General features: G+C 31.2%; 6 protein-coding genes across 6 annotated transcripts; 3 read left to right on the forward strand and 3 right to left on the reverse strand.

Moving 5' to 3' along the window:
• Positions 1 to 414: 414 nt before the first annotated feature.
• LOC111687789 (trypsin eta-like) lies at positions 415 to 1361 on the reverse strand. Its single transcript, XM_023450265.2, has one exon. It carries the CDS (start codon positions 1260 to 1262, stop codon positions 468 to 470), a length of 795 nt encoding a protein of 264 aa, XP_023306033.2. The 5' UTR covers positions 1263 to 1361; the 3' UTR covers positions 415 to 467.
• A 2348-nt stretch (positions 1362 to 3709) lies between these two features.
• On the forward strand, positions 3710 to 4608 carry LOC111687784 (trypsin eta). Its single transcript, XM_023450260.2, has one exon. The coding sequence runs from the start codon at positions 3757 to 3759 to the stop codon at positions 4537 to 4539; it is 783 nt and encodes a 260-aa protein (XP_023306028.2). The 5' UTR covers positions 3710 to 3756; the 3' UTR covers positions 4540 to 4608.
• Positions 4609 to 6287: 1679 nt separating this feature from the next.
• Positions 6288 to 7138, forward strand: LOC111687785 (trypsin eta-like). The gene has a single exon (XM_046954702.1). The coding sequence runs from the start codon at positions 6350 to 6352 to the stop codon at positions 7112 to 7114; it is 765 nt and encodes a 254-aa protein (XP_046810658.1). The 5' UTR covers positions 6288 to 6349; the 3' UTR covers positions 7115 to 7138.
• Positions 7139 to 8143: 1005 nt separating this feature from the next.
• Positions 8144 to 9028, reverse strand: LOC111687783 (trypsin delta). The gene has a single exon (XM_023450259.2). The coding sequence runs from the start codon at positions 8994 to 8996 to the stop codon at positions 8208 to 8210; it is 789 nt and encodes a 262-aa protein (XP_023306027.1). The 5' UTR covers positions 8997 to 9028; the 3' UTR covers positions 8144 to 8207.
• A 1902-nt stretch (positions 9029 to 10930) lies between these two features.
• Positions 10931 to 11929, forward strand: LOC111686008 (trypsin beta). The gene has a single exon (XM_023448302.2). It carries the CDS (start codon positions 10953 to 10955, stop codon positions 11760 to 11762), a length of 810 nt encoding a protein of 269 aa, XP_023304070.2. The 5' UTR covers positions 10931 to 10952; the 3' UTR covers positions 11763 to 11929.
• Positions 11930 to 12158: 229 nt separating this feature from the next.
• Positions 12159 to 13238, reverse strand: LOC111686009 (vitellin-degrading protease-like). Its single transcript, XM_023448303.2, has one exon. The coding sequence runs from the start codon at positions 12980 to 12982 to the stop codon at positions 12215 to 12217; it is 768 nt and encodes a 255-aa protein (XP_023304071.2). The 5' UTR covers positions 12983 to 13238; the 3' UTR covers positions 12159 to 12214.
• Positions 13239 to 14043: the final 805 nt, after the last annotated feature.

Consider the following 14043-nt stretch of genomic DNA (forward strand, 5'->3'; position numbering starts at 1 on the left):
TTTAAACTCCATAGGTTTCTATCGATATCGAATTTCATAGTATGGTTTGGATTACCAATTGGATCGGACTCAGTTTTTAACCCAAGAAAGAACATCCAACAAATTAAGAACCCTTTCAATTTGTTGGATGTTCTTTCTTGGGATAAAAACTTCAGGCCCTTGCCGAGTCCAATCCATTTAGAAATCAGGTGATTCCGAAATAATGTTCCAATTTTCATGGTCGTTTACTATTTTATTTACAACAAATTGGGTATTTAATTGCAAGGTCTTGTGATTGTAATTACAAATGATGTGGGTTGATTATAACAATGATTTATACTTTAAATTAAAGAACACAAGTCAATTTACACTCAGAAAGTTCATTTGAGATAATTCAAAAGAACTTTTAAAACTGATAACATAATATTTTGTAACATTTCAAAAATAATTTAACACTTTATTATTTATATAATTAAAACTAAATACATTTACAATTTAGCAACTTCATTTTCAATCCATTCTTTAAAATACAACAAATTCGTATAGACACCAGGAAAATCAGAATTTGCACAACCATTTCCCCATGATATCAAGCCCACAGCATTGTCTTCATAAACTAATGCGCCACCGGCATCGCCTAAACAGGCATCTGAATCATCACCAGCTGCACATAACATGGCTGGTGATATACGATTTTCACCATAGGAACGTTTGCAGTTCAAAACATCTACTATCTTAACATTAGCGATTTGTAGGATCTCAGAAAACTGGCCGTTTGCACTAGAATCGGTAACACCCCAACCAGCTATAGTAGCCGAACTATTAACCTCTGGCATAGTAGATATCAAATCAATAGGATAGATTTCTTTTGGTAGGCTCAAAGTTAAATCAAATGCTAGTATTAATAGGGCCAAATCGTTATCCATAAACCATATATTGTAATCAGGATGTATTATATATTTCTCTACCAAATACAAATAGCCATCGTTTTGGGTGCGATATGACGAACCGGCTTTAACATGTATGCGACTCGTATCCAAACCCACTAAACAAGTGGCTGTTGTTAAGATTACTTTTGAGGAGTAAATTGTACCCGAGCAACGATGTTCAAAGGGTGTTGAGTTGTTTTTCTTATAACGTATAGAAACCAAATATGGTGTTTCAGTTATTACGCTAGTTTCACCACCAATAACACGACTTTCGATGGGACTCGTTACACTTGTAGATATGCAACCAAGTAATAAGGTTGTTAAAAAACTTAATTTTAAAAATTGTTGCAACATTTTGTTAATATAGAAAATTTAATGTTTATTATTAAATAAAGCGCTGTAGTCTGAATGAATGACCTGTTGTGATGGTTTTGAATTTAATTTTAAAAACTAATCAACAAAAAAATGATTTGGCATTTTAGTTTAATAATTTTAATGAAAACATAATATAAACTGTTATTATCTTAAAAAAATATATGTACATTAATATAAAGTACCCTACAAGAATACATTTACAGTAATATGAGTAAAATGTTACGTTATTTCTTTAAGCTTAAAATGTTTATCAAGAGAATGATTTAGACAAACAATAAATTTGTTTATTTTGTAATATATATCATTTTTAAAAATAATATTTGATTTATTCTCTAAATTTATTCTTAGTATGAAGATTACGGATGAATTATGGTCGGTTTTGTATGACACTTTCTGATTTGTACTTTGTATTGATCATAAATTATATAAAGAAATACAATATGAATCAAAATTCTTAATAAATATATCGGGTATTTCTATTAAATTGATTAGAAAGGCTAAATTATGGTCGTTTATGCTTAAGACTCTCTTATGTGATAAAAATGTATTTGTTTCGCCTCTTTGTCCGTGTTATCGATTTACTGATAAAAGTAGTTTTTTAGCGTTATAAATTAATATTATATCGAAGTAGATTTCTTTTTATACATTTTCTTATCTTAATTCCGGAAAATTAATACAAACAATGTATGAGTAAATCCTCACAACATTAAATTGAATTTATTATGGTCAGTAGTATTCCATATATGTTGAGTAAAGCTACAAAAAATTGATGAAACAACTTCATTTTTAATTTCGGTGCAAAATATAACATTTATGTCTTTGAAAAATTTTCGAGATTATGAATTGCAGAACCGAACAAGAAATTCAAAAAAACATTTTTTCATGATTTCAATAACAAACGCTCTTTTCGATACAAATAATCATTAGTATCTAAGTGATATCTCTCGTCTGATTTTTATAGCAAATTGATTTTAAGAAATTCAAAAACAAATATACATACAAGGGATGCCAAACGGGAATTCTCGATTCCCGAAAATACCGGGAGAGAGAAAAGAGAGATAGGGTGGAGTGGAAAAAGAGACGTTGGTAAAGAGAAAACAGTAAGATTTGAGAAAGAGAAAAGTCACCAGGCCAGTTGCCATGGATGAAACAGTCAATATCGGATTCACACCCACTTTGAAAAATTAATGCAGTCCATGAGATGTTCTAATTGAATATATGACAAATTGGATAGATCACCAAATTATGTCGATCCAAACGTCCAAAGTCTGGCCTCAGCCATTCTCGTTTTGACAACTTCTGCAGTAATTGTTGAACGGAAGTCCAATGCATCTAGCATGGTTACCAAATCTACAGTGGCCAGTGATAACCGATATCAGCCTAATTAGCTGCGATCTTTAAAGACCCCAAGAAGAATATTTAGATCTGTGTAACCACAGCGCTTTGTAACCACAGCGCTTAATCTGTTGAGCATGTGTGCTCACGTGATCATTTGTCGAGAGCAATACAGAGGCAGTATTCAGTAATCTGCTTCTTTATTGCGGAATAGTGGAATACCGCAAAACTGGTCTATTTCCAGTCTGCTAAGCATGGTACCTCTTGCCAAGGAGTCAGCAATGCTATTGCCATGCGAAATCCCGTGTCCTTTTACCTTTAGTTAAATGAAAACGTTTATTCCACCCAAAGAAGTTCAAATCATATTTCGATTTATTGGAGTTGTACAAATTTTAAAAGATCGTTTGGTTAAACACCCTATTTAACAATAGATTCATATATATCGGAATATAAATTATACTTTTAGGTGCCTTATAAATTTCACTTAAATATTAATAACAAATATTTTATTTAATAATATTCTCTAATTGAAATGTTCATGTCCATAAATATTATATTATTTTCTTTTAGAAAATACATATGTATATGTGTACTCTCATAAAATTACCTACATATATTTATAATTCCAACAGTTTTGCATTAGTTTTATTACTAATAACCGTAGCGTAATCTAAAAGTGCTCCCGATAGCTCATTAAGATAAGATGAAATATAATATAAACAAAAAATTTTTACCGTATAGTGTGAACGTATTACTACTACTACTACTTGTGCATAGTAGTAGTAATACGTTCACACTATACGGTAAAAATTTTTTGTTTATATTATATTTCATCTTATCTTAATGAGCTATCGGGAGCACTTTTAGATTACGCTACGGTTATTAGTAATAAAACTAATGCAAAACTGTTGGAATTATAAATATATGTAGGTAATTTTATGAGAGTACACATATACATATGTATTTTCTAAAAGAACAACAAATTTTTTGTTATTTGTTATCAGGACGATAATAACCCGGTCTATAGGTTAGTAAAATGGTCAATAGAATAAAAATATAATTATAATATACAATCTTTAGTATTTAATTGAACACACTTCATTACGGTTGAAGACCAAATAAAAAAAATTGTTCGAAAATGTACAAACATTTTATAATTTGTATATTATGGACTTTATGCGCTGTAGTAGCTGCTGCTCCTGAAGGTCGTATTATAGGCGGCCGAGAAGTTGATATATTTAAACATCCTTATTTGGTGTCAATACGTTATAGATCACAATCAAATGAATCGTATGTCCATAAGTGTGCTGGTGCCATTTATAGTGAACGTGTAGTGGTAACTGCTGCTCAATGTGTGGTTGATATTAAGGCTAATGAAAAGGTAATGGTAGTAGCTGGTGCCAATTCGCGCACTGGTGTAGACGGTTTGCCATATCCCGCCTTAAAATGGTTTTCACATCCCAGCTACTCTTCCTGGACGGTGGACTATGATATTGGTGTAATAATCATAGATGATGTTTTTGATTTAAAACATCTGAATATGAATTCTATAACCATCAAAGAGTCTCGTCCTATAGAGGGTAAAGTTGCTACAGTTGCCGGTTGGGGTTATCGTGAAGAATTTGGTCCTTCTTCTTCGCATCTCGAAGAAGTTCAGGTACCTATTGTAAGCACAGCTGAGTGTACACAATCGTATGGTGTTGGTGAAATAACCGAACGTATGATATGTGCTGGTTATGTTAAGACTGGTGGTAGAGATGCTTGTCAAGGTGATACTGGTGGTCCTCTAGTGATGAATAATCAATTAGTGGGTTTGGTATCCTGGGGGCGTGGTTGTGCTCGTCCTGGTTATCCCAGTGTTTATACTTTTGTTTCGGCTTTGAAGAAATGGATCGATGATACAATTGCTGCTAATGTTTAGTTCAAATGTACTTGTTATTTATTTAAAAATAAAAAAAAAACTTTGCTTTAAGTATTAAAATTGGAAACGTAAATTTTGCTTTATCTATATGTCGGTTTTAGTCCCCAGAGTCCGCCACATCAGTTAAAACACAAATTAAAATAATTCTCTTTTATTCTATTGCGATTATCAGTTATGGACGGGAGAGAGTGTGAATATAATGCTTTTCCCACTTTGACATTCTTTCAGAGGGACCCCTCTTGGAAATAGCTTCAGCAAAATACATGTTAATATTCACTTGAATAGTTAAAACACAATTTTAAAAATTATCTTTTGGTTTAATGTATATTTTCCTCTACTCAAACTCTCTTTTTAAACATTTATAAAACGTATTTTTTCATATTTATACCCTGCAACACTATAGTAAGAAGGTCACCTCAAAATTTGGAATACTTGTTAGAATCAAGAATGAATTGAAATTTGTTAAAATCAGTTGAATGATTTGATATTGTCCTAAAATCTTTTATAACTTTATATAAATGGGTTTTTTGATCAATATCTTCCTTCAAAAGTACAAATTTAAATACTTTGTTGGATCTAGGATGAATATTTCTTGGTGTTACACACGAAACAAGAAACGTATATATACCGTCTATCACCACTGATGGTTTTGGAAGATAAATCAGCAAATTTTGTGATCATTTACATTTTTTACAATAATTAATACTTTAATTTATTTTCTGATTGTCCATATTTTCCTTTAGTAATCAATTATTCGGTCGACCGTGATCCGAATAAACGATTTACTACCCCAGTAAGTACTATTTATTTTTATACCCTTCACCTTCGTGAGGAGGGTATATATAAGTTTGTCATTCCGTTTGTAATTTCTATAATATAATTTTCCGACCCTATAAAGTATATATATTCTGGATCCTTATAGATAGCGGAGTCCGTCTGTCTGTCTATTGAAATCATTTTTTAGAGGTCCCCAGATATCGGCGAGATCCGAATCTTCAATAATTCAGTTAGACATGCTTTCGAGAAGATCGCTATTTAAAATTAGCAAAATCGTTCTATAAATAACGAGATATGAGCAAAAATCCGAGACAACCTCTGAAAATTTCATCAAAAAAGCTACATTTTTTTCATGCTTTGTTAAAAAAGCAACAACAACACTATGAATTGGATAAAGATGTACATGTGCGTGTGGAGATATATTTGGTTTTATTCAGCTGTGTATTTTTTTGTATGTTTGCATGCTGTTCTGTTCTTACGAAGGTAAGTGGGTATAACAAGAACAAGGAAATAAAGCAGTAATATGTTGGTAATACAACTGATATTTGTTTGAGGGTGGTAATACAGTTTGGCGGTGGTATTACAGTACAACGGTTAATATTTCTTTCTGCTACAGTTTATATTTGTTTGTGTGTATGTTATGTGTGACATGTGTGCAGAGATACAAAAGAAATAAAAACTGTTTTTTAAAACATACTTGGTGAAGGGTATATAAAATTCGGCACAGCCGAATATAGAAATATTACTTGTTTTAAGAGTAATTTAATGCGAAAAATACTCTTCTCATTTAAAGTTCACTTTTAAATGGTTCTCTTGCATTCCATAAATATCTTAATCTTTTTATACCCCCATCTATCAGTTGTTATGGCCCATACATTTGTATGTTAATCGATTAACTATATCAATTTAATATATGATATAGGCAAGTTATCTCTAAATAATGTGCAAAGTTAAAGAGGTTTAAACTTAAGCAATATATTCAGTTGCTATTGAAAGTTGTTCACTGCAAGACTTTTTAACTTGCTCCAAAACCATGAAAATTTTTATTTGTATAATAGCCCTGATATTGGCTTTACATTTCGTTGACATCGAGGCTGCACATGTACGTACCGTGGGAGATTTCAAAGCCTCTCACATCACGCAGTTCCCTTTTGAGGTTTCAATACGTCGTAGATTTTGTGATGCTTGTATGTATGAGCATTATTGCAGTGGTACCATTTATTCCAAGAATGTTATTATAACTGCTGCTTCCTGCGTTAGAGATGCCAGTGTGCAACGTACTCAAGTTATAGCTGGTACCTCAAAACGTACTACTTCTGCTCAAGATGGTCAAGTTTATTTAGTGGATAAAATTACATTGCATGAAAATGACAATATAGATATTGCTCTTTTACATTTAACGTTGGATATTGAATTTAATGGCCTTACCATTGCTCCCGTTAAATTGGCTACTCAAGTGCCTATTGCTGGTAAGAAAGCTGTGGTTGCAGGTTGGGGTCAATTAAATGAAAATATAGTGAATTTCGAAGAAGATATTAAAGCAGTACAAGTACCAATTATGGATTTGGATTTATGTAAAGAGGCATATTTCTGGACTAATGTCAAGGATACTGAGATTTGTGCCGGCTATTTGGAAGGTGGTGTAGATGCTTGTGTAGGTGATGCTGGTAGTCCCTTGTTGGTCGATAATGAAATGGTGGGTATTGTATCGTGGGGTTACGGTTGTGCCCGCCCCAATAATCCGGGAGTTTATACAAATGTTGTAATGTTGAGAAATTGGATTCAACAACATGCTTAAATTAAACTAAATGTAAATTTGTTATTAAAAAATAAAAAAAAAACAAATATAAATTGGTAAAACTTTCACCGCTAATTTATCAATGTTTGTTTATTTTTGAAGCATAAACACCTGGGAAACTCTTACGAGCACATCCAACAATTTTTATGCAACAGCAAAATGTTTACTGGTTCAGATAACAGATATTATATATTTCCAAAATAGTTATCCCATTTATTAAGAATAAATATATAAAAGAACATAAGATCGGCGGGTTTTTGAGTTAGCAATTAAATGCCAATTAATACTTAATCAGATTAGTTAATTAAAAATTCGCAGTGTTGCCATACGAAACAACAGAAAACGTCAATGTTTGTTATCAAAAGGATGTATGTCTTATAAAAAAGAAGACAATTGTAAATGTAATATTAAAGAAAACCTAAATTTAAAACAAAAAAATATATTGTGAAGTCTCCATAGTTTATACTGATCAATAAATTAAACATTTTAATGTTTATTTGTATAAAAATTGTATTAGTTTTTTTCATCACCTGCTTACACTTTTGCATTTCTTGCTCAAGTTTAAACCATCTCCATTAAGTACATCATGTACATACTCAAAAACAAGGAAGATTAATTTCAATTTAATACTTAATCCTTCACCTAAAGATTGGCCCTTAATGATCGAATAAAATGATCAATGTTTTATTCTTTTAAGGTTTATTTCCTTTTGTCAAATAGGAATATTTTTGTTAAATATGTATTATACTAGAAATTAAAGACTAGTTTTATAATTCATTAAACTATGAGAACTAATGCCCTAGTTTTTAATTGTTTTTCTTATCTGAGAAAAGTTTCTAAAAATCAAGGTCATGTAAAATACATTACGATTCAATGATAATCAGAATGTTAATATAAAAAGGTTACAACGTTCAAAGTGATCTTACCTTAGCCTTACTTCCATTGTTTTGCAAAATTAATAAAAGTTACTATATAAATGGCTCAAACCATAAGAAAAGTTTTAACTCATAAGTGAAACAACTTAAAACGTTTTAAAATTTGAATACAAATTTTATAAAGTAATCATAAATTGTACGCAATAAATTTATTACATTTACAAAAAGGCATATTCCTTAGTATTCACTTTAGCAGTTTTCTCAATCCATTCATAAAGTTGTGGTACTGAAGCATAAACACCTGGGAAACTCTTACGAGCACAACCAATACCCCAGGAAACTACACCTAATAATTCATTGTTGAGGATCAAAGGACCACCAGAGTCTCCTTGACAGGCATCCTTACCGCCACCATCAACTCTAGCGCACAACATACGATCGGTTAACTGTAAAGGATATGATTTTTTGCAAACACTATTGTCCACATAATTGATATGCACTTCTTGCAATTGATTAGGAATGCTACCACCCTCGGTCAAAGTACCCCAACCGGTAACAGTTACTTCAGTTCCAGCTTCAGGTCTAGACTTTGCCAAAGCAATAGGTTGTATAAACTCGTTGAAGGGGAAATGACCCTTTAAAGTCAAGATAGCGACATCATAGTCGTTGTTGGAAGTCTTGTAATTTTCATGGATAATATATTTGTCAACAGGTAATTCCCAGGTAACATTATTTAAATATGTAGAACCAGCCACAATACTCAATTTACTGGCATCCACACCACCGGCTACACAATGGGCTGCACTAACTATAACATTGCTCGCATAAACACTGCCACCGCAACGATGTCTGCCATTGTAACGCATAGAAATTTGATGGGGATATTTACTAATATGGGTGGGGTCACCACCAACAATACGTCCATCGGGTAGGGGTACCATAGACTGAATATCAGCCATCAAACCTGGTACCAAAAGCACCGCTACAACTGCCAAGAGTTTAAACATTTTTTGGTGGAAAATTTGTTAAAAACTAAAAAATTTTTCAGGTAAACATTGTTATTTATATGTTTATTGGATCCACTACTTTAAACGTAATAACAATATGATTTTTTGATTAAATTGAAAGGGTTAGTAAATCATTATTTAATCTTTTGGTTTGTTTTTATTTTCCTTTCGATATCTATGGCGAAAAATTCACTTTTTTTTACTGTGTGTTATCAATTAAAAATTTTGTTTTATTGCAAAAGGGTTATAAATATAAAATTTATTATTTGTTAAATATTTAAGATTTTCAAAGAAAATAATTGCGAAAATTGAGCAGTATTTCAAATCGTTAACAGTACTTTGAAATTGACATTCTTAGTAAAAATGTTAACATATTTTAAGGGGGTCTAAAAAATGTTATTTTTGGTAAAGTGGATTTTAAATTGGTTGTAGCACTAATGTTTAAGGGCGAGTTTTTCTGATAAAGATAATCTTCATTCTTTGGTTAAACCTGGTTTAATATTTGTTTCGTGTTTTTCAGTTATCAGTAAAGTTACTTATCTTAGTTTAACTGAGTGTAATTGGCCAATTAAACTTAAGTTATATGTGAGAAAACACAATTAACAAAAACAATAAAACAATGATTTCGGAAGAACAAAAACTGAATATTTTAAGTAAATTACAATTTTCTGGTTTGTTTTGTTTTATTAATTATTGTTTTAAATGTTTATTTACATTTCTCCAAAAATTTCCATTTTACAAAAGTATTGTTTGCAAATAACAGTTGTTCATTGTTTATGTTTTTGAGTGAAAAATTTGGCAATATTAACAAAGTTAACTGAGCTGAAATCTAAAACTGAAAAACACAATCATTGGTTAAAGTCCGCCTTAATTTGTTCCGAGTTTAATCTAACAGCAAGTTAAGCCTAGTTTAACTGAGGAGTAAGAAACTCGCTCTAAATCTAAGTACATGTTATCACCAATTATTATTTAATAGATATTTTAATTATGAAAAATATTTTGTCTAGACCAGCTACATATATACATGACAAATCAAATTAATACACAAAAGGTAGATAATCGTGTGGAATAAAAAAAATTTCTTTCATTTCCCTGAGTCATTTAGGGAATTCTTTTGAATTCTTAAAATAATCAGTTAAATTCAAACTAAAGTTTTTAAGAACATTGATAAGCTATTGTTTTTTTCATAAAAAAAATTATAAAACATTTATTATTATGTAGTATCAATAGAAATGAAATGTTCTTTATTAGCAACATAAATATAAATCAAGAAGAATCAGTGTACCAGCTCCTAATTGGAGGCAAACAGTAGCCAAGATTTTGCATATTTAAAGTTATATATATTATATTTACTACTAATTTTGTTGTTTTTTTCTTATCTTTTTACCATAATTTGCCATTATTGCTTATACGTTTTTCGATTTAAAGTAAAAAGACTACCGAAATGTTTATAATGGATATAAACTCATTATGTTATATAAATAATTCTGATAAAAAGTCTTATTGGGGGATACGACTAATAAATATAGGGTGTTCAATGGGTAATTTCTAAAAACTACAACGCAATTTCTAAAAAGTTTAAGGAAGAAAAAGTGATTGAAAAAAAACTATTGGCTATGGGTCCTATTTCAAGTTTTAATCTAGCAAAATCATAAATCTTCATTTTGTTTGTTATGTCTAGAGATTATAGAGAATTTTAGTTTCCCTTAACCTAGACCAGTGCCAAAAGTAAACAAATTTAAAGAAAGATAAGTTTTTTTTAGCCCATATAAACTTTAGCTAGTTTAATAATTGCGCCAATTCGGCGAGACTTTGCTCGACTTACTATTTGATAATATACGATTATTCAGCTTATTTTTTGCAATATTCTTAAAAAAATAATGATTATCCATACTGCTGCTGTTGGTAGTATATAAAGTCGATCAAAAGTTTTTTAAACAATTATTTCTTTTCAAAATGTTAAAGTGTAGCGGCAACAGTTTCATAGCGTTTATACTAATTTGCCTTTTTATGGGCATACAAGCCTACGTAGTGCCAAGTGCAGTGGATAATAATAAAAATGGTCGTATAGTTGGTGGCATGGAGACATCTATTGAAAGATTTCCCTATCAAGTTTCGGTGCGTTTATATAGTTCTGTATTGATACATATCTGTGGTGGTTCTATTTATGCTCCTCGTGTTATCATAACTGCGGGCCATTGTATTAAGGGTCGCTTTGCTTCATCTATACTTATAGTAGCTGGTAAATCTTCAATTATAGATCAAGAACCCGCATTTGCAGTTTCCAAATTGATCTATAATCCTAGTTATAATAAAAAGGCCCATCTTAATGATGTAGGTCTTATAATATTAAAGGATCAGCTGGTTTACTCGTCTAATATACAACCAATACCTTTGGCCGAGCATAAACCTCAAACTGGCTCCTTAGCCACGGTAACGGGTTGGGGAAAAGATGATGAAAATGTTGAGCAGTTGCAAAATGATTTACATATGGTCCAGTTAACAATAATCGATCCTGACTATTGCAATAGTCAATATTCTGCAAAAAGTCTAACCATTACTGAAGAAATGGTTTGTGCCGGTGTTGAAGATTTTACCAAGGATTCTTGTCAAGGAGATTCCGGTGGTCCCTTGGTAGTTGATGGCAAATTGGTTGGCATAGTTTCTTGGGGTATTGGTTGTGCTCGCGATGGTTTCCCTGGTGTTTACTCTAGTGTACCTTATCATACTCAATGGATTTTGGACAATGCTGCAGAGTACATGTAAAAGAACTTTAAAGTTGGCCCCATAACGAACAAATATCTGAACAAATTTTGATTATAATGAAATTAACGAACAAAGTTTTTGAAAAACAAATATAAATATTAGGTTTTAAGTGACAAATATTTTTGTAATAATAATTATAATTTTTTATATTTTATACATTAATCATAAATGAGGTTATGGTTGAATATTAAGAAATAAAATCATTTTATTATGCATTTTATAAATTCAGTTTTTATTGCATAAATAATGGACAAAATCATTTTTCCGATTAAAGTAAACTTAATCGTGAAAGTTAAAGACTTTCTAATTTAATAAATTGCTATATGTTCTGTGGTCAGTCGTTTGTAGAAGATTATCCTGATTGTATTTTGAGATTTCATTAAAACAAATAAAATATTAATTAAGTTAAACAAACTGTTTATTTGTCGTACATGTATAAGGAGAGCAAACATTTAAACCAAATTAGCTTGAATCCATTCGTTCAAATAAGCAACATTGCTATACACGCCAGAGAAATCAGGACGAGCACAGCCTACGCCCCATGAAACAATGCCAACCAATTTTCCATTTGCTACCAGTGGGCCACCAGAGTCACCTTGACAAGCATCCTTACCGCCTGAAGGGACACCTGCACACAACATCGCTTCAGTAATTTCGTTAACACCATTATATTGCTCTTGGCAAACAGATGGATCGACAATAACAACGGGCACCTGTTGCAAGATGGATGCAGCTACACCATTTTCCTCTAAGGTACCCCAACCGGAAACAACAGCAGGAGTACCAGCGGCAGGAACTTGCGAAGCCAATTGAATGGGCTGGGCGGTAGCACCCAAGGGAATGTCAGAGGACAAAAAGATTAATGCCACATCATTGTTGATAGAAGCGCCATCATAATTCTCATTCTTGACAATGCGTTCAGCTGCTACAACATTGTTATTACCACCAACGACAGTCGTACCATATTGTATGCTATAGGAGTTGGCACCCAACATGGAATATATACAATGGGCAGCAGTTATTACAACACGATTGTTAACAATACTACCACCACAAATGTGGGAGCCAAAAAGACGTACAGAAACCTGATAGGGATATTTATCAATAGTAGTATCCTCGCCACCAACAATGCGACCATCTAACTCTGGAACACGTGGCATGATTTTACTACCTTGAGCCAAAGCAGCCACAACAGTTAAAACAATAAAAGCGCGATACATTTTGAGTTTTTGAAATCGTTCACAACTCTATGGAACTTCTGAAAAAAACCTTATTATTTTATACTAAAAAATGTTTTTAGCAATTTCCTAAATGATCATAAATTTTTCTGAACAACTGCAGATAAGACAAAAATTATAGAAAGGGAAAAAATTCTAAAGTGTGCCTGTAAAAATGCAAAATAAATCTTATCTTATAGAGTGAGTTGTTGGTCAATTGGTGCCTTTGTCCGTGTGACGCAGATATTGGAGTTAAAACATTCATTTTTATATTTACGATTTTTTAACTTTAAAATAAGCTGTTAATAAATTATACTTGTGCATAGGTGAAAATAAACAAAAAAATTTTTGAACGATAACGACAGGTAATATCAACAAAAAAAATGCAAAGAAATTTTTGCATTAATAATATTACACATTAACGTATATAAAACATTTTTGAAATACTTGTAAGTATTACGATCTAGACTTTAAATGGTCTAAACTTCTTTTCATAAGTTAAAAATTCTTATTAGTGTCAAACTTTATCATAAATTTAAATTAAATGTCAAATAATCAGTTTATTGAAATTAAACTGTTATACATAATGTAATCATATGCTACACTTTTCTTCAGGTGTATTTTGATTCATACAATAATGCCAATTAAACGATGTTTCATTAAATATTGTGTTAAAAAACAGCTGTTTTAACTATACAGATCAAAAATTCTTTTCAAAAGAATCAAGTTGAGTTTTATTCGAACTCCGTCTCGGAATTTTTCGTTCCGTTTCCACAGTTATTTTGCCATGTTTGGGATGCTATAACTAAATATCATTAAATAGATTTTTAAATTCCCTAAAAAATTGTGCAATTTAAAATTTACAACTTGAAATAATAAAATAGGCTAAAGATTGAAATATCATTATAGAGATTATTATGATTGTAACATATTTAGCGGGTTTTTAATAAACAAAAATGTTAACATCACTTAATATGAGTCTCGTTTCGAGTCTCTATTAACGCTACTATAGTGTTTTCATCTAATTGTGTAATTTCTATAGTTATCTCTTTTCAACTACTGTA

Source organism: Lucilia cuprina, chromosome 6 (genome assembly GCF_022045245.1).
Source record: "Lucilia cuprina isolate Lc7/37 chromosome 6, ASM2204524v1, whole genome shotgun sequence".
NCBI lineage: Eukaryota > Metazoa > Arthropoda > Insecta > Diptera > Calliphoridae > Lucilia > Lucilia cuprina.